Raw genomic sequence first — 27,888 nt, 5'->3', positions numbered from 1 at the left:
CCGCGGGAGCAGCGCCGCGGCTGGCGAGGGGCGTTCGTCCCCCGGGACCCGAGCGCGCCGCCTCGGCCCGGGACCGCCACCGCCCGCGGGCAGGGGGCGTATGCAAACAACCGAAGCCCCGAGCTCCTGATTGGTGAGCGTGTAGAGAAAGGGGCGGGAAGTGAGGGACGAGGGGGCGGGCTTAGCGGGCCGTGATCGACGTGCGGGCGGGCCAGTGGCTGCGGGAGACTCGGCAGCGGTGGCCAATGGCGGCGGGGAGGGGGCGGGCGAGGGCCGCGGCGTTCCCGGGGCTGGGGGTGGGGCAGGGTGGTTGGCGACTCCGGCCGCTCTGCGGGGCGCGGCGGGGGCGGCGAAGGTGCTGGTGGACGTGCGGGCGAGCCAGGGGCGCCGGGGAACCCGGAGGCGAAGGGCCAAGGGCAGCGGCGGCTAGGCCAGGCCTGGCTGCTGGAATCTTGCCCCGAGAGCGGAGGGGGGGGAGCGGAGAGGGGGAGCACGTCGTGACGGACGTGCGTGCCGACCAATGGGCACGCGGAGGAGGCGGCGGGCGGCCAATGGCGACGGCGCGGAGGCGGGGCGGCCGGAGGTTTAACGGCGGGGTGTGGGAAACGGCGGGGGGGGGCGGGCCGGCATGACGGACGTGCGCACGGGCCAATGGGGCCGGCGGGCGCGGGGCGGCCAATGGCGGCGCTCGGGCCGGGGGCGGGGCGCGGGGCTGTGCGGCGCCGTGCGGGAAGCGGCGGGCGGCGGGGCGGTGGCGCTGAGGTGAGGCGCGGCGAGGCGAGGCGGCGGCGCGGGCGGCGGGGCGGCGGGGCGGCGGGCCCGTCCTGTCTTCGACGGCGCCCACTCACCCGCGCCCGGGTCCGCAGGTCGGTCCGAGGCCTCCTGGTGCCTCGGTGCGCCCGCGGCCGGCGCGGGGGACATGCGGGCGGGGCCCGCGCGCGCCTGAGGATGGGGACGCAGGGCAGCCCGGTCAAGAGCTACGACTACCTGCTCAAGTTCCTGCTGGTGGGCGACAGCGACGTGGGCAAGGGCGAGATCCTGGAGAGCCTGCAGGACGGCGCGGCCGAGTCCCCGTACGCCTACAGCAACGGTAAGGCCGCGCCCCGCCCCGCCGCCCCGCCGCCCCGCGCAGGCCCCGATCCCCGCGGCGCCCCTCCCCGCCATCCCGGCCCGCAGGGACACCCCTGCCCGGCCATTCCCCCGCCCCCCCCGGAGTGACACCCCTACCCGGCCATCCCTACCCAAAGGGACACCCCTGCCCCCGCCATCCCCCCCCCAGTGACACCCCTGCGTGGGGCTCCCCCTCCATCCCCCCCACAGTGACACCCCTGCGCGGCCCCACCCCCGCAGTGACACCCCTGCGTGGGGACCCGTCCCCCCCAACTGACACCTGCGCAGCCATTCCCCCCCTCCCCCCCCAGTGACACCCCTGTCCCCACCATCCCCGCCCACAGTGACACCCCTGTCCCCACCATCCCCACCCGCAGTGACACCCCTGTCCCCACCATCCCTGCCCACGGTGACACCCCTGCCCCGGCCATCCCCACCTGCAGTGACACCGCTGACCTGGCCATCTCCGCCCGCAGTGACACCCCTGCCTCCGCCATCCCCACCTGCAGTGATACCCCTGTCCCCACCATCCCCATCCGCAGTGACACCCCTGCCCTGGCCATCCCCACCCGCAGTGACACTCCTGCCCCAGCCATCCCCACTGGCAGTGACACCACCACCCTGGCTATCCCCGCCTGCAGTTACACCCCCTGCCCTGTGCTCTGTGGGGGCCACTGTGCCAGGTGTGCCAGGTCTGCCGTGACCCCACGGCCCAGGTGTGCAGGCAGGCCGCACCCTGAGATGGTGGCAGCCCTGTCCCCACCATCCCCACCCGCAGTGACACCCCTGTCCCCACCATCCCCACCCGCAGTGACACCCCTGTCCCCACCATCCCCACCCGCAGTGACACCCTGCCTCCGCCATCCCCACCTGCAGTGACACCGCTGACTGGCCATCTCCGCCCGCAGTGACACCCCTGTCCCCACCATCCCCACCCGCAGTGACACCCTGCCTCCGCCATCCCCACCTGCAGTGATACCCTGTCCCCACCATCCCCACCCGCAGTGACACCCTGCCTCCGCCATCCCCACCTGCAGTGACACCGCTGACTGGCCATCTCCGCCCGCAGTGACACCCTGCCTCCGCCATCCCCACCTGCAGTGACACCGCTGACTGGCCATCTCCGCCCGCAGTGACACCCCTGTCCCCACCATCCCCACCCGCAGTGACACCCCTGTCCCCACCATCCCCACCCGCAGTGACACCCCTGTCCCCACCATCCCCACCCGCAGTGACACCCCTGTCCCCACCATGGCACTGCTCTGAGCGTTTGCTGTTTGCTCAATCGCCTGGAGGCAGCTGACGGTGTGGACGCTGCTACTCCGACCTTTTCATTTTAGGACCTGTCGGGGTTGTTGGATGAGCTGGACCGGTTGACTGCCTTTCCCGCTGGAGCCGCTTCAGCAGGGGGCAGCTCTGCTGGATTTGCACTATGGCCCCTCCTGCAGCTCGGGCCCTCGGCTCCGCCTTAGAGGAGACAACTGGAAGGGGAGGAGAGGAGGGGCCCCGGGTTTGTTTTTAGGTGGAGGAGGGCCTCCGCTGGGGCCTGAGCAGGCCCTTGCCAGCAGACACTTGGCAATGACTGTCAGAGGTGTCCTTCCCACTGTAGACAGTGAGTGGTTGAGGTGCTTTTCCAGTAGGGGCATCGCTTTCCAGAGCCCCACTCCTGGGCGGCTGCTGGGGCGTGTTTACAAGAGCGTGAGAAGGCCGGGCTTTGTCCGGGGCAGCGGTGTTTTCCTGGAACGTTGATAACGTGCTTCAGTTCAGCCTCACCCTCAGGTGCTCCACGTGGGGGCCGCCGGCACTCGGGGAACACAGGGCCACCGTATGCCCCTTGTTGGTCGTGGTGGTTGCCACGGTTCCTGTGACACGTTGACTGGAATAGGGCTGGCAGTGAGCTGCCTGAGACCGCGGAGGAGTTAGAGACTCCCAGTGAGCTGGTCCAGTGGGACAGCCATCTGCCACCGTGCTGAGGAAAGCCCACTCTTAGAAAGCGTTCAGGGGCTGTCCTGACCACGTCGGCGGAAGAGGCAAAGTGCCAGCCTGTGTCGAGGGTCCTTGAGGTTAAGAGATGCACGACACAAGGACTGGGTGTTTGTGGTCAGGGCTTCAGGGCGCTGACCCCAGCAGCCAGCGCTCTTCATCGGGGTGGAGTCGGTAGGCCCAAGAGCACTTCTTTCTTCTTCTCTAGAGGCTTCCTAAGGAAGACGCTTGAGGGTATTGGAAGCTCTGGACAGCTGGTTCTCAGGATTCCACATCACGTGACTTCGTTCTTTGCGAGAGCTACTGACATTCAGGAATTTTTAAATTTCTGATTCTCTGACAAAGCACATATATGTATTTATTTCTTTTTCTTTTTTGTTGTTGAAAGCCCCCAGCACGTTTCCAGCCTTGTTTTCTGACTAAACTCGCTTGGTTCCTCTGATGAGGAGTGGATGACCCACGCCAGGGAAATCCCCGCTTGGTGCAGGACGTGTAATCGGACTCCTTTCCTTGGGTCAACCTGATTACTTACCTGCATTGAAGTCTTGTCTAGCTTGTTCCTCAGGCAAGTCCGTGAGAGCTTTGCAAACACGTGAGTCATCAAAATGGTCTTTTCTGGTGCTGGCATCTGAAGCAGTCACAGCCGCATGTGTCAGTGTGCCCACACCTGGGGGAGCTTGCAGCAGGCCCTCAGCATCTGGTGGTGCTCACGTGCCCTGTGTGTAGATCTCAGTAGATCTGGAAACCTTCCTCTCAGGAGGTTTGACTTCTCTCTGAGCACACAGCAGTGTTCTATTTATTTATTTTTTAATTTTTTGAAGACTTTATTTATTCATGAGACACAGAGAGAGGCAGAGACACGCAGACAGGGAAGCAGGCTCCCTGTGGGGAGCCCGACGTGGGACTCGATCCCGGGTCCTGGGACCCTGTCCTGAGCTGAAGGCAGACGCTCAACTGCTGAGCTCCCCTGGCGTCCCCACAGCAGTGGTTTTAGAGGAGGCATCTGCTCTCCTGGGGAGGCAGCACAACACTGTGTACAGGTTGTACCTGGGCCGTCTGCAGGGGAAATGACGCTGCAGGGCAAAAGTGTTGGGGAGTGTCAGTCGTGAAAGCTGGCAGGAAGGAGGTGCAGGTGTTTTGTGAGCAGCTTCTACTCCCGAGCGTACCCCCAGCTCCAACTGTGCACTGGGGGGGTGGGCAGTGGTCTGTGCCTGCCCTGCGGCAGCATGCCGGGTACACGCAGGAGCGCGGGCCTGGGCCCACTCTTTTGAGGGCAGCGAACATTTAGGGCAGTTACCTGCTCTGTGCTCGGCTCCCACGAGTCTTCACATTGAGGGTGGGAGGCAGGCAGGAAAACGCACCGGGTGATCCCACATCCTGGGGGACTCCAGAGCGCATGTGAGCCCATGTCTCCCTGTCTGTACCTCTGGGGGTCGGCGTGGGTGGGAGCCACGGGGTGTCCTTGGAGCCCAGGGCACGGGGGCAGGGAAGGTAGGAGCGAGGCATTGTGATGGGTGTGCACAAAGCCAGGCAAGCACGAGGACTGCCATGCGTGTCTGGGTTCTGCTGGTTGCTGATGTGTGTGGGACCAAACAGTGCATGCTGTGCCCACAGGGAAGCGCCCTGGAGTGTAGGCTGCAGCCCACGTCCGCGGCCCCGGGCAAGGCTCGAGCTCATCGTGTCCCCCAGCTCGTGGTCTTGCACTGGACGGTTCTGGACTTGACTTGTCACCCGGCTGAGAGATGGTCTCTATCCTCGGTGCAAACCCAGGGAGAGACTGTGTCTCTGCCTGTGGTGTCTGAGCCTCTGCTTCGTCCCCAGCATCGGCGTGAGGTGGGCCCCCAGGGCACGGCCCGGCGTGCGTCTTGCCTGGGCGAGCAGCCCGTGGGCAGCACCCTGTGTTGACAGGACCGTGCTGTTGGTGGCCGCTTGTCGTCCTCTCCCTCTGCATGTGGCTGGTGCTCGTGGCTGGTCTCTGCCCATCTTCCTGGGCCGTTTACTGGGTCTGCCTTCCTTTTGTTGGCTGCCAGGCTCCAAAGAGGAGTTGGTGCAGCGTGTGGTGCGTGCCTAGCGCGTGCCAGCGCAGGGCCGCCCCTCTGCCACTCTGTGTCGGAAGCACCGTCATCATCCTGCGTGGCCTGTGACGAGCGTGCAGTTGCGGGGCCCGGCCCCCACGGCCTCCCTGGGCCTGGGCCTGGGCAGCTGGTTGCTGAGTTCCTGGTTGGCGCTTCTCTCCAGGCTTGTCGGTCAGTCTGTCGGTGTGATTGGCAGGGGTGACCCTGTGCTCCCCACGGACGCTCCGCAGTCCCGGGGCTGCCTCCCCCTGCTCTGGGGCCTGCACAGTCACTGAGGCCCATTTGTTCTTCCTTCACTGGGCTGCTCCTGCCCTGCCTGCCTCCCTCCTAGCTGTGACCAGTGGAGCAGATCCCTGCAGCTCCCAGGGTCAGCTGCTAACCACCAGTTTCTAGAGAAGTTTCCAGAAGGCCGCAGAGTGCCGCGCATACACCTATCCTTACGGGGCTGTGATTCCTGGCTCCTCCTTGGCCAGAGGCACTCAGCGGTGTGTGCAGTGTCGAGATGAGCGTACCCCCAGCTGACGGGCAGGCTGGGAGCGGCCGGTCTGCTTCGGGTTCAGCTAATGAGGCTGGTTTGTCGTTTGAGCTGGCACGGCCTTGCCTGAGTTTTCCTGGTTAGTAGGTAGAGTATGTTAAATGTCAAGTTTTACCCCCAACCTTTAGCGGCTTCCACGAGCTTGGGCACGTGGCCACGCAGAGCTGGACCCTGGCGGGGCCGTGCTGTCACGGTGACATTGCTGTGTCACGCCGGGTACACATTGTTCCTGTCAGCAGGAGTGTGGCATGGCTGATGAAGTAAACAGGTCTGTTTCAGGAAGGAACCCTCAGCAGGAAACCAAGGAAGTAGGTGGGAAGGGTCTTTCAGGCACTTCACCTCCATTGTAGCTGAATTGTACCTGGTGTGCGGCTCGTGGCCAGGGAGGAGGGCAAGGAGGGGGAGGGACAGGCTGCAGTTAGTACAGCTCAGCCTGGGGAGTGGGCTGCAGCTAGTGTGGGATTTGTGGGGTCTGGGGCCACATGGGTCAGGGTGTTGCCACCTGCCACTTGGAGAAAGTCGGGTAAGGTCCGTGTCTGGCGCCCTGGCTTGGGGCATAGTGGCCCACGGGGCTGGGTTTGGTGCCCGGGACATGCAGGGGAAGGAGGCTGGGAGTGTGAGTGCAGATGTGCCGGGAAGGAGGTCGACTGAGCCAAGACTGGGTGTGTAGGGTTACCCTTAGGGTGGGAACATGGGCGCCTTTCGTCCTTTGGGAATGCGAGTAAATACATGGGAACAAAGTGAACTTGAACTTTGAGTCTTAGGCGTATTGGAGCTTTGCTCATTACGACTGTGCCCACGCAGGCCCAGTAGTGACCGGCTGAGTCTGATGTCCGTGGAGTGTTGGGTGCCTCCTTGACCGTGGACATGTGTCCTTCAGAGGGTAGAGGAGGCCTGGGGAGCAGATGTGGCAGGGACCCAAGGACATGACCAGACGAGCTTTGGCCCTTGGGGTGCTAGGCGTTTGTTTGGTAGAGGGGTGCGGCCCTTGGCTGGAATGCGTCAGGGGGAAGCGATCGGCTCAGGTGGGTGGGTAGTGCTCTGAAAGATAGGGCTTCAGGGTTGCGAGGAGGGAGGGAAGGTCAAGAGTGGTCTACCCAGGGAGGGGTGCAGAGGGCCTGGTGTCAAGAGGCTGGCATCTCTGAGCAAGAACAGACAAGTCTGGAAACAGGCAGGAACTCTATGGATTTTAGAAAGTGCCAGAGTCCAGACGTGCAGGTGCCAGATCTCTGGGCGAGTGAGTTAACATCCGCCCTGGACAGAGATCTTGGCCAGGTGATAAACCCACGTCCGTGAGCTAAGGAGGCACCTGGGCGGGTCGGAACAAACTGCTGCGGTTCCCAGATCGGTGGCAGTGCTGTGGCCGAGGCAGGCCCGCGCTCCATCTAGTGGCCTCGGGTCGTGAGCGGGGTCACGGCCAGCCTGGACCTTCCTGTGCACCAGTGTCCATCACCTGGGCCGAGGTGGGGGGGGTGCCTAGTAATCAGGTCTGTGGGACGCCTGGCTGAGAGGACGGTTCGTGGGTTAGGTGGCATGACCCGGACTGCACGGCCTTGAGAGGGTGCAGGAGCGTGGTGGCCTCCAGCAGGGTGGCCTGGGCCTTCCTGGCCCTGATGCCAGCCAGCAGTGCCCACAGTGCAGGAAGATGTCAGGCAGGAGTCTGGCTTGCTTGCGGAGGCAGTCTACACAGGGAGGGGTGTCCCTGAACACAGATTTCAGGTGGAGTGAGCAGCTGCTGTCCTGGGCTGACACAGGGCTCCTGTGGGGCACAGAGGTCCTGCTGCACGTTCACACATGCAGCTCTCTTGGTCACAGGCTGGCAGTGACCAGAGCCCCGGGTCAGTGAGATGAGCTTGGTGGTCGATCACTGGGAGGATTTCCCTCATTTTAAGTCACTTGGCCAGGGCCACACACGCAGTCCTCAGAGAGGGGCTTCTAATGAAAAGTCCCAGGCAGTGGGCTGGAATGTTCACTTGTAAGTACCTGGCGGGGAACAGTGTCAGCAGCGAGGGAGTCCGCAGCACGTAGTGTCCAGAGCCTTAAAAAGTAGTCCCTTTTTTCCAAGGAATTAGGAATCTTAGCTGGGAATGATAGGGGACACAACTGAAGACACTTATGGCGTAGTTTTCTCTTCCTTTTTTTTTTTAATTTAAATTTTTATTTTGAAGCTTTATTCATTTTACAGTGAGAAAGTGAGCACGTGCGTGTGCACATGGCAGGGAGGGGCAGAGGGAGAGGGGCAGCCGGCTGTGCTGGGCGCGGCGCCTGAGGTGGGGCTCGATCCGCAAGCCCGAGATCACCCGATCCAAAACCAGGTCAGTCTGCCAACACGCTGAGCCACCCAGGCCCCCCCCTCCGCCTTTTTTTTTTTTTTTTTTTTTTAAATAATAAAAAATGGGCAGCCTCGGTGGCGCAGCGGTTTGGCGCCACCTGTGGTCTGGGGTGTGATCCTGGAGACCTTGGATCAAGTCCCGCATCGGGCTCCCTGCATGGAGCCTGCTTCTCCCTCTGCCTGTGTCTATGCATCTCTCTCTCTCTCTCTGTATCTCTCACGGATAAATAAATAAAATCATTAAAAAAATAATAAAAAATGAAAAGCCTGAAACCTCCAAGGGTCCAACAGGGGAAATATGGTTTAGTAGCAGGGTGAGGTATTGTACAGCCTTTTTTTTTTTTTTTAAATTTTTATTTATTTATTTATGACAGTCACAGAGAGAGAGAGAGAGAAAGAGAGAGAGGCAGAGACACAGGCAGAGGGAGAAGCAGGCTCCACGCACCGGGAGCCCGACGTGGGACTCGATCCCGGGTCTCCAGGATCGCGCCCTGGGCCAAAGGCAGGCGCCAAACCGCTGCGCCACCCAGGGATCCCTTGTACAGCCTTTAAAGATGGGAGTTCGGGGGAATAGCGAGTATTCAGTAAGGTGAGGAAGGGTCTGCATCGTGTTGAGTAGACGCCGCCTGTGTAATTACATAGCCTCTGAGTGTACGAAGTGAGAGAGCTGGACAGTGGCGCACAGGAGAGCGCGCACGGTGGGTTTCTCCAGATTTTGGGGTCATGAGTAATTTTTGTGTTAAGTGCTCAATGCTTTGCTAAGTTCTGTACACAAAGTGTGCTTCACTCTTTATGAAAGCTTTTGCCTTGAATTGGCTCTGGTGTGGTTTATTTTATTTTTTTAAGATTTTATTCATTTGTTCGTGAGAGACACAGAGAGAGAGAGGGAGAGGGGCAGAGACACGGGCAGAGGGAGGAGCAGGCTCCATGCAGGGAGCCCGATGCGGGACTCAATCCCCGGTCTCCAGGATCACGCCCTGGGCTGCAGGCGACGCTAAACTGCTGAGCCACCTGGGCTGCCCTCTGGTGTGGTTTATTTTTTTTATTTTTATTTTTTTAAATTTATTTATTCATAGAGATGCAATGAGAGAGAGAGAGAGAGAGGCAGAGACACAGGCAGAGGGAGAAGCAGGTTCCATGCAGGGAGCCCGATGTGGGACTCGATCCCGGGACTCCAGGATCACGTCCTGGGCTGCAGGCGGCGCTAAACCGCTGAGCCACCGGGGCTGCCCCTCTGGTGTGGTTTATTAAGGAAAAGTTCTTCTTTTACAGGAAACCAGTCCCCGAGCTGCCCTAGAGCCTCTCCTGAAGCGTGGCGTGCTAGTGCAGAAAGGCAGAAAGGCGTTTTGCAATGTATTAGGTAACTTCTGCTTCCTTTCCCATCCCTCATCAGGCGACCGCCGTTCCTTCTTGGCCCACCAGTAGCCCACGTGTGCCCGTGGAAGGTGTCCTTGTGCCCACGGCGTCTGTGCGCGCTGCGTGCTCGGGACAGGTGTGCGCACCCAGCTGTCCTCTGCGCTCAGGCGCAGCCTGCAGGGTGATCAGCGCCCGGCCGTTGAAAGGCCTGTTAGTCTGAACTCCGTGATTGGCAGTATCCTGCGGGATCACTCGTCTAGAGCACGTTATGTTGAGTTGTAATTTACGTATTCTTTTTTAAGAGTTTTTTTTTTGTTTGTTTATTCATGAGACACAGAGACAGAGGCAGAGACACAGGCGGAGGGAGAAGCAGGCTCCGTGCAGGGAGCCTGACGTGGAACTCGACCCCGGGACCCCTGGATCATGCCCTGGGCTGAAGGCCAACACTTAATCGCTGAGCCACCCGGGGATCTCCCTAAGTGTTCCCATTTTGGGTGTTGGGTCCAGTGAGATTTGACAAGCACCGCCTTGGTCAGGACATGGATTATTTCCACTGCCCCCTAAAAGTTCTCTCATGGCTCTGCAAGTCCAGCCCCCAGCCCACGCTGGCCTGCTTCCCATCCCTCTAAGGGGACTTTGCCTCTCTAGAACGTCCTGTAAATTGAGTCACGCAAGATGGTCTTTCATGTTGTTGTTTTGTTTCACGTGGCAGGATGTGTGTGAGACTCACGTGGGGCACAGGCCACAGCCCTCATCCCATCCTGGGGAGCATTCCTTCGCACACATACACCCATTTGTTCATCCGTTCACCTGTCAGGATGCTTCTGGCCACTGGTCATTTCCTGATTTTGCCTGTTGTGGAGAATGGTGTTACGAACGTTCTTGTACAAATCCTTAAAGTTCTTTAAAAATTTTATTTTTGTGGGGGGCCCCTGCCCGGCTCAGTCAGAGGAACGTGTGACTCTTGATCTCTGGGTCACGAGTTCAAGCCCCATGTTGGTTGTAGAGGTCACGTAAATAAATAAATAAAACTTCTTAAAAATTTAGTTTTGTGGTAAATGTGCATATTTTGTTGACCACTGGTACATGTATGATTAAGTGGCATGACACATATTTGTAACCCACAAGTCCTTGTATGGATGTGTCTGGGAGTGGGGTTAGTGGTTCACGTGTGTCTGTGCGTGTAATTCATAAGAATTTGCCAGACTGTGTTGTGATGTCGTCTATTGTCCTGAATCCCTGCTAGCTGTGTAGTGAGTCCCAGCTGCTCTACGTGTTAGCCAGTGTTTGATGTCAGCCCCCTTTTTTTTTTAAGGTTTGCGTATTTATTTGAGCGCTCAGGAGTGGGGGGCGGGGCAGGGGGAGAGGGAGGCTCCCCGCAGGGAGCCGGGGGGGGGGGGGCGCATCCCAGGGCCCCGAGCTGCACCTGAGCGAAGCTGGGCCAGGGGCCGAGCCACTGAGCCCCCGGGTGCCGGCTCTGCCCGTCATCAGCTCTCTCCAGGTACTTTGCACCCAGAGCCTGGGGGTGTCGGAGGTGCGGCTCCGGGGTGCCCACAGGCATGCCTGCCGGGGGGACTCTCTGCCGCCCCGTCCTCCTGGGCGCCACGGAGCACGTGGCAGTGTGGCCGCAGCTCGGCCCTGTGGGTAGCGCTCTGGCCGCGCTTTGTGTGTTCCCAGCGGGTGGCTGGTTGCTGAGTTCCGTGATTGGGTTTTTGTGAATGGCGTTCCTACGAAACTCTCATACCTGATTTTGGTGACTGTATGTGTACGTTTGTGTCCGGGACACACCGAGGAGTGGTGTTGCCAGCTTGTAGGGCGTGTCCAGCCTCCGTGGGCACCTGCAGACAGTTTTCCGAAGTGTCCCACGCAGCGCGGTGGGGGCTGAGAATTCCATTCCTCCCCTTCCATCCTGTTTCTTTACAGCAGCCACGCAGCCATCCCTCCCAGGGGTCCGCTTCTGTTGCTTGGCCACCCCCCGTGGGCGGGCTTTACTTCCACGCCCAGTGGGTTAACGAGGACTCCTTTCGCGTCCTGCTGTAACACAGTGCCGCACAGTTAGGAGGTCGGCTTCTTGAGACCACCCATGGGCCTTGCCACCTTCCCCCTTCTCTGTCTCAAAGCCCCGTCACGTCCCGGCCAGGCCTTGAGTGTCCCGTCCTTCCGTCTCATCTCTGACTCAGCCAGGAAGGAGTCCCCACCTGTAAGGCACACCCAGATAACGCAGGACCCTCTGCCTCTCTGGGCCCGTCACCGCAGTCACAACTGCAGGGTCCCTTTGCCTTGTGGGAAGACACCTCCAGGCCCACCGCCCCATCCTGAAAAGTTCTTTTCCTTGTTTTGGTTTGGATAGATTTTGTGGGTACAGTGCTGGTCAGAGGAGTGCGTGTTTGCATTTAGTTAGTGGTTTGGCCCCAACGTTTGTGTCTTGGCAGCTGACCCCCAGGTGGTAGGGGCAGGGCCTCTGGGGCTGACCTCTCCAGGGTGGAGGAGGGTGGACCCCGGGAGCGGGATCAGAGCTCAGCTGTGCGAGAAGCAGACGCGGACTTGGCTGGTGCCCCCAGAGCTGTGAGAATAAACCTCCGTTGATCATAAACCACCCAGTTGATAGGAATCGGGCACAGCAGCCCGAGCCAGCTAAGATACCACCACACAGAGGGGCTTAAGGCAGGACCCACTTACCTGCTGTGTCTGTGGCTCAGAAACCCCGTCGCAGCCCAGCAGGGTCCCCACGGAGCCGCCCGCTCTCCCGGGCTGCGGGTGCCTGCGGGCGCCTGCGGGCTGGCACACACAGAATCCTTTGTTTTCTTTAAGATTTTATTTATTGGAGAGAGAGGGAGCGGGAAAGAGCAGGGCGAAGGGGAGGGGCAGAGGGAGAAGCAGACTCCCTGCTCATCAGGGAGCCCGAGGCGGCCCTCAATCCCAAGACCCCAGGTCAGGACCTGAGCCAGAGTCGAGAGTCGGATGCTCAGCCAGCGGAGCCACCCAGGTGCCCCGAAGAAGCCGTTTCAAGTTGCTGTGGTTGTTGGCGGTACCTGCCACTTACTTCCCAGCCCCCCCGGGGTGGGAGGCCGGGGGTGGGGAGCTGCAGAGGGCGGCCTGCTCCGTGGAGTGGCAAGGTGAATCTGCCATGGACTGTCCCACGTAGCCTGATCACAGGGGCTGTCTCGGCCTCGCTCCCGGTACCAGGGGCCTGAGAGCCAGGAGGAGCGACCCCGTGCCCACACAGGAGTGCCTGCCGCTTTGCCTGCGGCTGCCCCCCACCTGCTGGGTCCTCAAGACGCTGGTGGTCCTTGGTGTCATGTGCGGGGGGAAGCCTGCCGGCCCGGGCTGTCAGGAACTGTTGTTGGTGGGCGGGGAGGCCCAGGGCCCTGTGTCCTCCTGTGTTGGGGGGAGTGTCTCTGATTCCTTGAAGACCCTGGCGTTCCTCTTCTGCTTCTTGTCTGTCTTTGGGGCCTTGAGAGCTTATTTTCCCTCCTTAGGGAGTAACATTTAAGAAACAGGAGCTGCCTCCCTTGGGTTTAGACGTCCCGTGGAAACACAGGGGAGCATGCCTGGGTCAGACCGCCAAACTCAGCCGGCCTTCTGGGAGGCGAGATCCGGGAGCCCCGCGTGCTGCGCTGCTCTTGGAGCCTGCGGTGACGTGTGTGGGTGACCCGGCTCGCTGTGGGGGTGCGGTGGGCTGCGCTGTCGGGAGCTGCTGCAGTGGGGAGATCCTGCGGGGAACTGCCCCGCGGACCCCGGCTGGCATTCCAGTTCCAAAGGCAGACATGATCAGCACGTTTCATTCTTTTTTTTTTTTTTTTAAGATTTTTATTTATGTATTTATATTAGCGCATGAGTGAGGGAGGGGCCAAGGGGGAGGGAGAAGCAGCCTCCCCAGTGAGTGCGGAGCCTGACGTGCATGGGGCTCCATCCCAGGACCCTGAGATTGTGACCCCAGCTGCAGTGGAGAGCTCGCTGCCCAGCTGACTGAGCCACCCAGGCACGTCCTCCTGTGGGGTCGCCTGGCTGGCTCAGGGATGGAGCTCACAGCTCTTGATCTCAGGGTTGTGAGTTCAAGCCCCACACTGGGCATGAAACTTACTTAAAAAAAAAAAAAAAGTCTTCCTGTGGCTTTTCATCATGCTGTAAAGTAGCTGCGTAATTACACGTTGGGTATTGCCGTTTCTCCATAAAGGCTGGAACCTCAGACAGAAAGCAGGTGGCAATGGCGTGCTGCCTGGGCAGGTGCCGTCCTTCCTTCCCGCCCCCTTCCATGGGTCTGACTGGTGGCCTTCAATCTGAACATTGGAACCTTGATCAACAATCTCTGTTTACACACAGAATCAAGCCGGCAGGGCTGACAGCTGAAGGTACCTGGTTCTGTTCGTGTTCTCCTCAGTCTGACAGTGGGTTTCCTTGGAGGTCTGCGGTCCCGCGTCCGTGCAGACGGGTGTGTCAGTGAGGCTGTGGAGGGGGCAGCGGAGGAGGAGAGTGTGACATGTAGCCTGTTCCGTCTGGGACACCGTGCTTGCACTTCTGCCATTGGAGTGGCTCCTGCACCAGGTTGTCCTCGATGGGCTGGCCGGGAGGCCTTCCTCCTGTGCGTGCCCGCGGCTCTGCTCGCAGGTCCTGGTGAGGCAGGAGGGGTGCCTTGGTGAGCCGCCCAAACCACCAGCAGGGGCGGGCTGTCAGAAACAGGCATTCGGGGAAGGTTGGGACTTGACTGGGCTTTCCTGCGCCACCCTTCGTCCTCCGCGCCGTCCCCGGCTGTCCCCAGTGTGCTGGCCCCTCACCTCCGCCGTGTTTCCTGGGGGCTGCTCACTTCTGCCTGCCGGAGCCGAGCCCAGGGAGCGGGGACCTGCAGCCTTCCCTTCCCTGTCCTGAGAAGGCCCGAGGGTGGTTCCCAGACCGCGTGTCCTGAGCACTCACATGTGCACGGCGGGGTCCCTGTGGCGGGAAGCGGCGTGGTGCATCCTGGTCATTTGTGCCGGGACACAGTTGTATGAGACGCCGGCCCCAGGACAGTGGGAATGGAGCTGGTGCTGCTGTTACCAAGGGAGTGGGGGTGGTTTTTGATTTTGTTTTTGTTTTTCTAAAATGATGAAGAACTTGTGGTAAAATTCTGAACAAAATAGGGCACCCAGGTGGCTCAGCGGTTGAGCGTCACACCTTCAGCTCAGGGTGTGATCCTGGGGTCCCAGGATCGAGTCCCACATCGGGCTCCCAGTAGGGAGCCCGCTTCTCCCTCTGCCTGTGTCTCTGCCTCTCACTGTGTGTCTCATGAATAAATAAAGTCTTAGAAAAAACATTCTAAACAAATAAAACTTCCACAATTCACCAGGTGGTGGCACCCCCGACAGATGTGGTGTGCCGACGGGGCGTGCACGCTGTGTGGGACAGGCACAGGTGCTTGCCTGTACGCAGACCTGGCCCGATGCGGAGCTGCTTGCAGGGCCCAGAACTGTGCCCGGTGGTGGTCATGTGCGTGGCCCTGGCCTGTGCCTCCGTAGGTGGTGACAGCAGGTGTCTCCTCTGCGGACCCTCTGCGGCTCCCGGAGTGCAGTGCAGGACAGCTGGCAGGGGGCCTGGTGTCTGGTGAAAGCGTAAACAGTAATTGTGTCAAGTGAGTCACCACCCCCTTGAGCCGTGTCAGTAAAGTTCTTAGAGACTGGGGACTCCATCAGGTGAGCAAAGCTGTTGGGGATGCAGGTACTGCCGCCCGATGGAGCACAGAGGCTGGCGCCTGGCATGGGGTGCCGGCAGGAACCTGTGCCCCCGGCCCCTCAGAGCTCAGGGTTGGAGGAAGGGTGGAAAGGAGGGCGGGGGGCAAGCAGGGGCACAGGAGGTGGGCCCCGGGCACAACGGGTGCACGGGTAGGGTTGTTGGGCTGCCCCAGGAGCCGCCCGTCATCTGCCCTGAGGGGCCTGGCGGCTCCATCCTCAGCCCCCCTGGCCGTTGCCTGAACCTCCTGCAGCTTCTTGGGGCCTCTGAGGGGTGCTGGACCAACCCGCGCTGCCTGGTGGGAGGAAGGACACCGAGAATCCTAGCAGCGTGATAATCAGTGTGGCCTGAGATAGAGTTACCACGGCCAGGAACCAGGAATAGGATGTTATTTGAAAAGAGCGCTCAGAGGGCCAGAAAGACCGTTTAGAGATTAAGTTAGAGCAGCAGGGCCGCCTGGGTGGCTCAGTGGGTGAAGCATCTGCCATCGGCTCGGGTCGGGGTATCGCAGTCCTGGGATAGGGTCCCCGTGGGGCTCCCTGCTGGGGAGTCTGCACCTCCTGCTCCCTCCACTCCTGCCCTGTGCCTGCCAGTGCTCTCTCAAGTAAATAAAAAATGTTGGAAAAAAAAGAGGGGATCCCTGGGTGGCTCAGCGGTTTAGTGTCGCCTTCGGCCCAGGGCAAGATCCTGTAGACCTGAGACTCGATCCCGCATCAGGCTCCCTGCATGGAGCCTGCTTCTCCCTCGGCCTGTGTCTCTGCCTCTGTGTGTGTGTGTGTGTCTCATGAATAAATAAGTGAGATCTTTAAAAAAAAAAAAAAGAACAGAGAGGAACGGTACAGTTGAGGACAGCTCCCAGGAAGTGGAACAGGAGCATAGAGAGGATGGGATGATGAAGCTGTTAACCGGGATGCGGGACAGAATAGCTGGACGAGCGCAGGGGTGACCTGGAGTCACCAAAAGGGAAAAAGATCCCCCCAGAACATTGGCCAAACAACATGCTTCAAAAGCTTTGAGAGGAAAAAAGGAAAAAAAGGTCACATGAGAAGGATCAGGAACGAGGACAGCACGTGTCCCCTGGGGCGCCTCTGGTCAGCTGCTGCTGGCCCCCGCTGGCCCCTCGGCCCTGCCTCCACCCACCGCCCTGGGCTCTGCGACCTGGTCACCCAGTGTGACCCCTCCCTGTGTGCGCGCTGCTCCTGTCTCCTGTGCGCTGAGCGCAGGGGTGGGGTGCTGGGGCCTGGCCCTCTGGAGGCCTGGTCACCCCTGGGTGCACCCGGGCACTTAGCCCAGCTCCCACTGGCGGGTTCTGCTGAGTGGTCACACCCACTGTACGAGACCTTCCGTGTTTTGAGTAAATCCCTGGGTATCATTTTCTCCGACAGATGCTCCCTACCTGTGGCCTGTAGGGGTGAGGCGGGGAGGGGGGGTGACTGAAATTCTCCAAGAGGGTGAGACCTGAGCCGATGGAGCGGTGGTTCACTGGGCGCCCCCTTGTTTGTCAAGATTCGGCTTGTCTGCAGCTGGCGTCTCTCCTGGGCTCTGTTCTCTGATACTTCACACGTCACACTGCACGTCTCGGCAGGTCTGGGAGGTGGAGAGGAGGGGCGGGGTAGGTGTGAGGATGTATTTGAAATTTTGGCGCCCGCATGAACCTGTCAGCCTGGGGCTGGGGCTGGGGCTGTCCCCTGCGGCCGGGCCATCTGCAGCGGCGCCCTGCTGTCCGCCATCCTCAGCCCCTCCCAGGGCCCCTCAGCCTTCCATGGGGGCTCGAGGGCTCCCAGGAGAGCGGGTGTGGGGCGCGGCCACACGCTGGCCCTGGGCGTCCTCTAGGCCTTCCCTGAGAGCCCCGTGCTCTGGGAGCCTCGGAGCCAGCCAGTGAGCCACGCAGCAGGCCAGGCTGGCAGGGCCCACGGTCCTGGGTGCAGCTCCCAGTACTCGGGGCTCACCTGCGTGCGCCCCACTGTGTGGCTGGCAGGGCGCCTGGTGCAGCTGCTGGAGGGCGCAGCCGCAGCCCAACGTGCAAGTGCTGTCGTGCCTCGTCTGCTGGAACGCGGGCAGGCATTCACCCCGCTGCGCCTCGGCCCCGGGCATCCCCTCCTCCCTGCCGCTCCCGGCTGCGCCTTGGGGAGTCACCTTGAGGTGCGCTTGCCGCAGGGCTGCCTCATCGTGGGGAGCCTCAGACTAGGCCCTAACCTGCTGGGCTGGAGGTGGTGCTGCCCGAGCATGGAGTCCACACCACGGCCTCCCTGGCCCCCGCCGTTGCCAGCATTACCCTCCCAGGGGCCACAGAGCCAGGACCCAGGGGGCGAGGCCTCGCTCAGAGCTCTGCTTCCTGTGCCACGGCATTACGGGAGTCGCGGGAGTCGCGGCGCGAGCGGGTGCAGGCCACAGGTGGGGGGACCGACCTGAGTTTGCTTCTTCCCTGGGAGTGTTTGCTTGAGAGTATCTGCAAGGGGTGCCTGGGGGCTCAGCCAGGCGGGCGTCGTCCTGGGGTCCTGGGATCCAGCCCCGTGTCAGGCTCCCTGCTCAGTGGGGACTCTGCTTCTCCTGTGTCTGCCCCTCCTCTCCTTGTGTGCTCTCTCTCTCCCCCTCTCTCCCCCTCTCTCAAATGAATAAATAGATCTTAAAAAAAAAATAAAGACAATACACGTAAGAGAGTCTTTTCTCCCTTTTCTTTTGGTTGTGCTGAAAGGCGTGTGGGGGGATGTCTGCCCCTGCCCGTGTGTGGGTGCGCGGCTCAGGGGCATCAGCACCATCCCACTGGGGTGGGAGCAGGACCGCCGTGGTCCACGGGGCTCCCCCACGGTCCCGACCTGGAGCTCTGCCCCCCGGCCCCTCTGCGGCCCTCCTGTTTCCAGGGACCTGACGGCTCCCGGTCAGGCTGCGCACGAGTCACCGCGCTTTGTCCTCCCCTGCGGGGGGGACACGGGGGCTGCTCCAGCTCCTGGAGCAGCGCTGCTGGGAGTGCGGGGGCGGCGCGCCCATCCTGGGTCCCCAGGCCTCGCTTCTCTGGCTGTAAACCCAGCAGTGGCATTTCTGCAGCATATAGTAATTCTGTTTGAGTTCACGAGGAGCCACCAGACCGTGTGCCGTGTGGCTGCACACCCCACACCCGGGCCGCAGAGCACGGGGCTCCAGCTTCTCCACACCCTCGCCAGCACTGGTGACTTTGTCTGTTTTTTTCTGTAATAACCGTCTAAACACTTGTGGTTTGATTTGCATTTCCTAATGACGAGTGGGCTTGAGCACCTTTCTGTGTGCGGATTGGCCATTGGTGCGTCGTCTTTGGAGAAACGTCTGTTCAAGGCTTTTACTTATTTTTAAATTAGGTTTTTTGTTTTTTAACAATTTTATTTATTCATGAGACACGCAGAGGCAGAGGGAGGAACAGGTCCCTGCAGGGAGCCCCATGCGGGACTGGATCCCAGGACCCCGGGACCATGCCCTGAGCTGAAGGCAGGTCAACCCCTGAGCCCCCCAGGCACCCCTAGGTTGCTTTTTGTTACTGAGTTGCAGCATTTCTTTCTATATTCTGTGAATTGGTTCCTTATCAGATAATATGATTTGCAAATATTTTCTTCTATTTTGTTGTTCCAATTTCATTCTGTTAAATGTTCTTAGATGCATGGGAGCCAGCTGGGAGTTGGCCAGGCCGAAGGACTGCGAGGGTAGAGGCACGGTGCCCGAGGGGGTGTGCCGTGTGCACAGTGAGGAGAGCACCTGCATTAAGAATGCCCGTTTGAGGGGGATCCCTGGGTGGCTCAGCGGTTTGGTGTCTGCCTTCAGCCCAGGGTGTGATCCAGGAGACCCGGGGCTCCCTGCATGGAGCCTGCTTTTCCCTCTGCCTGTGTCTCTGCCTCTCTCTCTCTCTCTGTCTCTCATGAATAAATACACAAACTCTTTAAAAAAAAAGTGCCCATTTGTGGGGTGCCTGGCTGGTTCTGCTGGTGCACTGTGTGACCACCGATCTCAGGGCTGTGGGTTCAAGCCCCACGTTGGGTATGGAGGTTACTTATAAAAACAAAAACGGGGCGCCCAGATGGCTCAGTTGGTTCGGCATTTGACTGACTCTTGATTTCAGCTCAGTTATGCTCTCAGGGCCGGGAGATCGTGCTCCTCCCCCCGTGGATGCGCGCTCTCAAGTAAATACGTACATAAATAAAACCTTAAAACATAAAAATAAACCTTTAAAAAAAAGCCTATGAAAAGCCAAGAGACTGATGAGATTTGTAAGGCTTAGGAAAGAAGAGGGAAGACAGCTTGTGGGGAGTTTCTGGATGGCCCACAAACCACGTGAAGATGTTGCGTGTAAGCTAAGTGTCCCTGCTCCTACCAACTTGTCTTGGACTATTTCTCATAAAAGAGAAGAAAAATAAAAACTGGGATCCCTGGGTGGTGCAGAGGTTTGGCGCCTGCCTTTGGCCCAGGGCGTGATCCTGGAGACCCGGGATCTAATCCCACATCGGGCTCCCGGTGCATGGAGCCTGCTTCTCCCTCTGCCTGTGTCTCTGCCTCTCTCTCTCTGTCTCTCTCTCTCTCTCTCTCTCTGTGTATGTGACTATCATAAATAAATAAAAATTAAAAAAAATAAAACTGAAGGTATGGCAGGCATAGATTCTGCAGAGAGCTCTCCAGAGAAATGGCATTTTAGAAATTACTTTACCCTTAATAATGCTTGCAGCATACTCTAGTTGTCAGTACCTGGGGGCTACGGTGAACCCAAGAACTCGGGGGGTCGACGCCGGGACCCATGCGAAGTCGGTCAACAGGGATACGAGCCACCCTCCCTCCCCGCCGGTGCCATCAGCACCCAGCCCGGGCTCTTGGGGCCATGCAGGCTGGCCAGCTCGGGTTGCTGGGTGGAGCCACAAGAAGGCCGCAGGGGGGAGCGGCACACGCCCCTTGGCCCTGCGGGTGAGTCCTGGTGGGCCTGTCCCCACGGGTCACTGCAGCCGCTCTCTGCTTCCTTACAGGAATCGACTATAAGACGACCACCATCCTGCTGGATGGACGGCGGGTCAAGCTGGAGCTCTGGTGAGTCAGGCCACGGGGGGCAAGGTGCCTGGGACAGGGACGAGCCATGCAGTGTCATTGTGATGAGGAGCCGGGACGGCATCCCGTGCACGTTCAACGGGGCCCGCCACTTGCACCGACACGCTGTCAGTGTGGACTGGACTTTGCTCTGTGATGCAGAAACCACAAGTCCGGGCTGTTCCATCTGGTGGAGCCTGGCTCCCTTTTGCCCATAAAGACTCATTTCTACAGTGACCTCTCTCCTTGCTTTTCACTGGGCTGCATATTAAGGGGCATTTCCTGGAACCTCAGTGTGGAGGCGGGCATCCGCAGGGTAGGGTTCTGCAGCCTGTCAGGGCAGGGCAAGCTTCCAGGGCGCAGAGGCCCACGGAGGCCGGGAGGGGCAGCTAGGAGCCCCACTGGGGTCCCATGGGCTGTGTCCCCCAACCCCCTGTGTTTCAGGGACACTTCGGGCCAGGGCAGGTTCTGCACCATCTTCAGGTCCTACTCCAGAGGCGCGCAGGTAAGCCCATCGACCGTTGGGATGCCACCTCCTCCCGCCACTGTGCTGTCAGACCCCCTGCGTGATTCTCTAAGCACATCGTGACATTTGAACGCCAGGCTGCCCCCTGGGCCCACGCACACCCGTCGCTCCTGCTGTCGGAGGCGCCATGGGAGGTGTGTAGAGACCCTTGGAGGTGCCACTCAACCACCCAGCTCACGGGGAAGAAGATGAGACTTCCCCGTCTCCCAGGACCGGGACGTGCTGGGTCAGGGGGCTCCGGGTGGGCTGCCCCTCCCAGGATGGGGGGCTCCGGGTGGGGTGGCCTGGGTCACTGCTGAGGCCAGAGACAACCTTGGAGCCACCGCGGAAGGGCTGCCGCAGGTCCTCCGAGGGGCAGGGCGGCAGCAAGGAGCAGGAGTCGGGGTGTGCAGGGGCAGGTCCGCGTCCTCTGGGTTCCCCCCAGCATGCCTGCCCGCTGCCTGGATCTGGCTGTGGTTTGAGGCAAGAAGGAGAAGGGAAGGGAGCTGTGAACGGATCTGCCCTCAATGTTCATCGTTGTGTCAGTGTGTGGTCTGGGGACAGGGCAGCAATCCCGGGCTTCTGGGATTGCTGAGAGACTTGGGGTCGAACCTGCCTGCGCTGCGGGGAGGGGCCTCTGTGGAAGGCAGCGTATGCAGGGATTGGGCCCGTGGGCACGTGGCTGGGCCTCTGGCTGTGTGGGGTGCGGGCTCCGGGGGGCTGCCTGGCTTGGGCTCGTGGGGACCCCACGGGCATCTTTTTTGCTTTGTGAGCAATGATTAATGCCCGGCCACCCCTGTGCTGCTCTCTCTGTTCCGTGGGACCTGGGAAGCCAGGGGAACTTGGTCTATGACTGAGTCCGACTGAGTCCCAGCAGGTGTTGGCAGGAACACCCATCCCAGCCCTTCATCCAGGGCCTTGTCGACAGGAGAGCACCCTGGACGCGGCCTTGGTCTGCTCTTGGCTGGGGGTGGGTGGGGGTCCCCCAGGCTGGGCTTGGGAGCCAGTGCCACGAGCTTGCACAGAGGTGTGCGCAGTGCTCCTGCCACCGCTGGCTTGGCAATGTCACTGGTCCTCATCTGCATCCCCCCCCCCCCCCATGTTGGGGGCGCCCTGCGGAGGAGGCGTGGAACTGGCAGTCCTGCCTAGAGCCGACTCAGGGTGTGGGTTGCAGCTTCGGGGCATCTGTCATGAGCACCAGAGGTGAGGTTAAGAGCAGGAGCTGCCTGCGGTTCCCAGCGCCCTCCGGGGGAGTGTGGGGAAAGCTCGGGCGCATGGAAGCACGGCCCACGGCCCCCTTTTATTGAGGAAGAGACTGCGTGTGTGCTTTCAGCACACGAAGGGCGAAGGCTGTCAGAGGGCAGTGTTCACTCTGTGTCTTGGGGTTCCTGCCGAGCTCTCTTGTGATCCTTGGAGTTTGAGAATTTCCTAATTTCTCTCCAATGAACACGTAGTGCTTCTGTGATGAAGACATGGGGTAGCCGCCTCGGGAAGTGTGGGGTTGGGCCCCTGACCGCGGCCACCCTGCCTGCTCTGGGTGCAAACATGGGCCAGGCCACAGACGCTCCTTTCTGGACAGCCAGCCAAGGCCGCGAAGGACGCAGGGAACGGGCCTGCAGGTTTGCCAACTTGTGAGTTTTGGGAAACCATGTAGCGTTACCGCGTCCTCTGCAAGCATCCAGCCCAGTCCGCTGTGTGCTGGCTGTTGCTTTTACTTTGCTAGCTCTGGGGGCTCTTGTCATTTTGGGGCTGGAGGAGCCCGTGGCAGATCTGAGGCCTGGGCAGAGCCTCGAAGCGGCCTCACTGCACTGTTGCCGCCCGTTGTGCTCCCACCCCACGGGGGGCAGCGAACGGTGTCGGGGGGGTCTGCGGGGTTGGCACCCGCCTGGTGGTACCCAGAGTTCTGTATCCCCTGTCACTGTCCTACCCTCCGAGAGTCCAGACCAGGGAGGGACCTTGCAGGGCCTTTGGACCCAGGTCCCAGAAGCCCGTGCTGACCTGGGCTCTCGCTACCCACCACAATACGATCTCGGGGCACTTGCCACCAGCACTTTTGTGTCCTGGGCCTTGGCCCATGTTTGCTGTTGCTGGGGTCTCAGGTGGCCACTCCTGTCCCTGAGGGCTGGTGCCTCCTGCTGGGGCTCCCTGGGGTCCCCTAGGCCCTGTGCAAAGAGGGAGCTGGGGGCTTTGGGGTCACCTGGATTAGCACTGGGCGGCCCCGGCTGGGCACCAATCTACTTAGTTCCCATGGAGGGGAGCTTCCTGTGGGAAATGCTTAGTTCCCATGTAGGGGAGCTTCCTGTGGGAAATGGCATCTACCTCGAGTGCGTGCTGACGGGCACCAGCATGCCACCTGTCTCCACCCAGGGGGGCGGGCGTATGGGCTGGGGACTGTTTAGCAGCTGCCCCGTTTTCGGTGCTTCTAGTGGGGGTGTGGGCAGAGGGCTTCACCACAGCTGTTCATTCCTTGGGAGCTTTACTGCACAAAATGCATCACACACCCCGAAAGTTAAATTCATAAAAAATGCACCCCTGTCCCTTGGTCGGGGTGCTGGCGGCACAGGTACGTTCATTTGTCCAGACTCATCAAACTGTCCACGCTGAAAATCTCTGCCTCTTCTGAGGTGCAAGCTGTAGCTGAGAACTAATCTTGGGGCCGGGGGCTCCGTCGTTTAGGCATCATACTTGGTTTCGGCGTAGGTCATGATCTCGGGGTCCTGAGGTCAAGCTCCGTGTGGGGCTCCCCGCGCAGCGCAGAGTCTGCTGGAGATCCTCTCTGTCCACCCGCCCCCTGCACACGTCTGTGCCCTCCTACATGACAAATGGAAATAACCTTGATAGAATGAGGCCACACAGCTCCACTTCTGGGATTTTATCTTCCCGGGCAGGGGGGCCTGGGGGTAACAGACGGTGATAAAGGTAGGTGAAATGACCCAAGCGCCAGCAGCAGCAGCTCCTGAGCCTGGTGTGAGGGGTGGGCTGCCGGGGGTGAGGCCCGGGGTGAGGGCCGGGCACGTAGCCCCTCGATCCCGTCTGTGTCGGGAGTGAGAGTGAGTGCCATTCCCGGAGGGGTGGGGAGCTCTTCGTACCCCGGAGTTGCCCCTCACGTACAAAGCCTGAGTACCTGTCACTGATCGAGGAAATAGGATGTAGCGAGAATGTGTTTGCGCCTCTTTGAAACACACAGTGGACGTTAGCACCCCTGGGGCTTCAGGGCATGGACGCTGGGGCGTCTGAGCCGTCCCGGCCTGCTTGACCCCCGTGCCCTTCCCCGCCACATCCCTACAGCCCGCCCCGCGGCCTTCGACCTGATGGCTGTGAGCGGGGCTCCTCCGTTACACCCGGCAGCTGCAGGGCGGCGGTGGCGCCAGCGCAGGCCCAGCCAGGGCTTCCCAGGGCCCGGGCCCCGGGCGGAGAGCAGGAGCAGGACGGGAGGCCCCAGCCAGCCGCCCGCCGTGTGGTTGTGCTGCAAACGCCTATGGGAGTCGCCGTATGTTCGTGTTTGTGTTTGTGACCCTTGTGCCAGGGCTCACGGGGCCGCGCACCCAGGCTGCGCACTTGGGTGCTTCTCTGGGGCTGGCCATCCGTGCGCTGTGGCTACAGCTTGTCTTCCCCCAGCTCTGGGACCGCGCGTCCAGGTATTGCTGTGAACAGTGCAGACACGAGCGTGCTCACTGGACGGGTCCTTGGGTATCTCTGGAAGGGGGCCCTAGGCGTGAAGCGTCAGCGGCATGAGGCCCCGGGCCCCAGGCAGGGGGGCCCGTCCAGTCTCACCCTCTAGTGCCCCCCAAACTGGTGTCTTTGCCCTTGACGCCATGTAGGTCAGTGTCCATCTGTCTCAAAGGACTTACCTCCGGGCCTGGCTCTTCTCCCCCGGCCAGTGTCCCCTTCCCTGGTTGGCGGTTGGCTCTGCTCCGCTCTGCTCGAGGCTTTCCGGGCAGGAAAAGTGTGCTCAGAAGACCTGGGGGCTCCCCTGCATCTTCCAGGATTGGAAGGATTTCTCTGAGGGAAAAGATTCATTTTGAGTTGGAGGCTGCCCTGGGTCTGACCTCGGCTGCAGGGTCCCAGTGTGTGAGCGGTTTGGGGCTGGTCCTGAGCTGGGGAGCCAGGGGAGCGTCTGGGCAGACACAGGCAGGGGCCCGCGGTTCGCTGGAGTCTGAGGCTTGTGACAGGTCCCTGAGCTATTTGAGGCAGGGACGACAGGTGAACCCAGCAGGTGGAGCCAGCCCAGGGCCCAGCTCCCACTAATTGGTCTCTGAGGGATGTGACAGACCCGCCCAGCTGCTGGGGGCCTGCGGGGGCGGCTGACGTCTTGCGCTGCAAGTTTGGGTTGGGACGCTGAGGATGCCTCCGCTCCGCCCGGTGCTCGGGCAGAAGACACTGCGGGACACACGTGGCCCGTCAGCCTTCCAGGCTTGTCCGCAGGGCCCGGCCCACCCGGAGGCCCTCATAGGCCGCCTGTCCTATGGGAGGGATTGTGAAGTGATCACAGCTTCATGCTTATGGTGTGTTTGTAAGAAAGACGTTGAAAACATGCCCCTTGTCCTAGCCACGTCCCCAAGATAGGGAGGGGGCCGCATGGAGCCCACAGGATCCCCCACTGCCATCAGCCCACATGGGGCACCCAGGCATGTGTGGGCCGGGACTCGGGGAGGGGACGGAGTGGGGGGCTGGCTCAACTGTAGGCAGAGCTGGGAGCACAGGTGCCTCTGGACGTGACGGAGTCTGGAAGCCGCCCGTCTCCCGCGGGGCTGTGTTAGTGACCCACGCGACCTGCCTGAAAGCCCGTGTGCCCGGCCCACCTGTGCTGGGCGGGAGTGGTGCCCTGCCACACCGGGCACTGTGCCCGGAACGAGACCCCTTCCATCCAGGTGGCCCAGCCTCTCGACGCCCGCGTCTCCTTGCAGGGGATCCTCCTGGTCTATGACATTACCAACCGCTGGTCCTTTGACGGCATCGACCGGTGGATCAAGGAGATCGATGAGGTAGGTGTGCACCGCACATGCACCTTCGGGTCTCCATCCCCGGCAGGAAGCCTGGGGCCCGTTTGCTGCCCCCCCCCCCGCCCCCCCCCGGCCCTGGGTCCTCCGCTCTGAGCACCCTGGCTCCGAGGGGCCTCAGCATGGACCGCGAGGCCCTTCCTGCTCTGGGGCCTGGGGCATGGCACCAAGACGGGGCGCCCTGTGGTCATGCCTCTGCTGAGCCCTGTGCCCTCCCAAGCATGCGCCCGGCGTCCCCCGGATCCTGGTTGGGAACCGGCTGCACCTGGCCTTCAAGCGGCAAGTGCCCACGGAGCAGGCGCGGGCGTACGCAGAGAAGAACGGAATGACCTTCTTCGAGGTCAGCCCGTTGTGCAACTTCAACGTCATCGAGTCGTTCACCGAGCTGTCCCGTATCGTGCTCATGCGGCACGGCATGGAGAAGATCTGGAGGCCCAATCGGGGTAAGGGGCTGCCCGCTGGACCCCGGCTTGTCGGGGGGCTGGGTCTGCCCCGCGTGGGGTCCTGCGTCATGGGGGGGCACTGTGCACGATGCCCCGTGTGCACCTCGGTGCTGGGAGGTGATACCGTGGCCTGCAGGCCTCCCTCCCTGAGCTGAGCCTGAAGGTCCCGGCTGAGGTGCCTCGGGGTGCAGGGCAGGGGCCCCCAGGGCTTGGCACACCCGGCCTCTCGCGACACCCTGACCTGCCTCCCCCGTGTGTAGTGTTCAGCCTGCAGGACCTCTGCTGTCGGGCCATCGTCTCCTGCACCCCTGTGCACCTCATCGACAAGCTCCCGCTGCCCGTCACCATCAAGAGCCATCTCAAGTCCTTCTCCATGGCCAACGGCATGAACGCCGTCATGATGCACGGGCGCTCCTATTCACTGGCCAGCGGGGCGGGCGGCAGCAGCAGCAAAGGCAACAGCCTCAAGAGATCTAAGTCCATCCGCCCCCCCCAGAGCCCGCCCCAGAACTGCTCGAGGAGCAACTGCAAGATCTCCTAGCAGGGCAGGCTGGGCGCCACCCTGTCCAGGGCACTCTGGGAGGGGTCACGCTCCGGGAACGCTTCTGGCTGGGCGCTGGCGGGCATGGTGTGCGGGGGAGGCTTGGCCACAGCGCCTCCCGGGAAGTGCAGTGGTCTCTGTCAGACCAGTTCTGTGGGACCGGAGAGCCGCGGGAGCCTCAGGGGGCAAGCCTGGGCCCCCACGGGGCAGGGCGCAAGGCCGGAAAGCGCCCAGGAGGCAGCCGTGCCTGGCCCGGCCTCGGGGGCCGTCAGTGGGGACCTGGAGGCCTGGCTCCTTTTTCTTATTTATATGGAAGTTGTTTACCTTTTTGTACATTTTCAAAGGACAGGCAGGGACCTGTGACGCAGCCACGTGGGGGGCCCGTCTGCTGTGGGGTCAAGCGGTGGGACACTTGGAGGGGCAGGGGATTGAGGCATCGGCGGGGGAGCACACCCCCCTTAGGGCTCCAACCTGGGAATTCATAGACACTTCCTCCCCTGCGGTCTGCTTGGCGTGGCCGCTGTGTCCCCCCCCCCCCCCCCCCCCCCCCAGAGTGCTGGTGCTCGTCCAAGGGGACAGCGGCCTCCGCGCTGTCACTTCCGCTTACATTCCCATTGCCGCGTGAAGCTGAGGCGCAGGGTGGGGCTGTGTGGGTGCCCCTGACCCGCCCCGGCCTCCAGGGCACCTGGCTTCTGCTCCGGGCACTGAGCCCGCTGGGGCATAGCTCCCCAGGGCCACCCTGACCTGGGTCTTCGTGATGCTGCCTGGACTGTTCCTGGCAGGGACGCCGAGCCCCTGGAGCGGCCGGCAGCCAGCCCTGAGCAGGAGGCCTGGCCCCTCCTGCCGCCTGCGTGGTGGCGTGGCCACCGGTCCCACTGGTGCTCAGCTCTACCTCCTACTCACGGCCACGCCCCGGGCTCCAGGACCCCTTGCGCTGGGTGCTGGGAGCGGGGCGGGGGGCCGCGGCCCGGGCCATGGGGCAGGCAGGGAAGGCCACACCTGTCCCGTCCTGCCGGCGGGCCCCTCTCTTCGGACTTTGAACCCAAGCACATGGACGCCGTCTCAAGGAGTCCCTGTGTTCGCTCTGTCAACACTACCCTTCGCTGCTGTCGGACACACCATTCCTGTGCTCACTTTGGACGGTTTTCATTTCTTTGTACAGTAAACGTGATTCAGCTCTGATTTCCAGGCCACGTTTTCTATAAATTAAAGCCTCTGGTTGTAACTGGCCACGTGGTAGGTGGATGTGACGTGCTGCGCTGGGTGCAATG

General features: G+C 61.3%; 1 protein-coding gene and 1 long non-coding RNA gene across 3 annotated transcripts; both read left to right on the top strand.

Annotated features, from left to right (window-relative positions):
• The first annotated feature begins 2 nt into the window (after window positions 1-2).
• On the top strand, window positions 3-27,846 carry RAB40C (RAB40C, member RAS oncogene family). Of its 2 annotated transcripts, none has more exons than XM_041748200.1 (7): window positions 3-133; window positions 867-1,090; window positions 20,071-20,131; window positions 20,573-20,633; window positions 25,541-25,618; window positions 25,854-26,076; window positions 26,337-27,846. In XM_041748200.1, exons 2-7 carry the CDS (start codon window positions 949-951, stop codon window positions 26,615-26,617), a joined length of 846 nt encoding a protein of 281 aa, XP_041604134.1. In that variant the 5' UTR covers window positions 3-133; window positions 867-948; the 3' UTR covers window positions 26,618-27,846. The 2 variants fall into 2 exon arrangements, with proteins under 2 accessions (XP_041604134.1, XP_041604133.1); XM_041748199.1 differs by lacking the exon at window positions 3-133 and adding an exon at window positions 689-762.
• Window positions 3,710-14,504, top strand: LOC121486842. The gene is made up of 3 exons (XR_005986745.1): window positions 3,710-8,018; window positions 9,308-9,395; window positions 10,104-14,504. It is a non-coding gene; the product is annotated as an uncharacterized LOC121486842 (long non-coding RNA).
• Window positions 27,847-27,888: the final 42 nt, after the last annotated feature.

This window comes from Vulpes lagopus, chromosome 3 (assembly GCF_018345385.1).
Source record: "Vulpes lagopus strain Blue_001 chromosome 3, ASM1834538v1, whole genome shotgun sequence".
Classification (NCBI taxonomy): Eukaryota; Metazoa; Chordata; class Mammalia; order Carnivora; family Canidae; genus Vulpes; species Vulpes lagopus.
This window is presented reverse-complemented; position numbering and strand designations above follow the sequence as displayed.

What these genes read in the sequence shown, in the direction of transcription:
- RAB40C (XM_041748200.1), top strand. Translation starts at nt 949, where the DNA reads ATGGGGACGCAGGGCAGCCCGGTCAAGAGCTACGACTACCTGCTCAAG. An exon ending in CGGGTCAAGCTGGAGCTCTG is followed by an intron (nt 20,132 to 20,572) that starts GTGAGTCAGGCC and finishes CCTGTGTTTCAG; the next exon opens with GGACACTTCGGGCCAGGGCA. An exon ending in GGATCAAGGAGATCGATGAG is followed by an intron (nt 25,619 to 25,853) that starts GTAGGTGTGCAC and finishes TGCCCTCCCAAG; the next exon opens with CATGCGCCCGGCGTCCCCCG.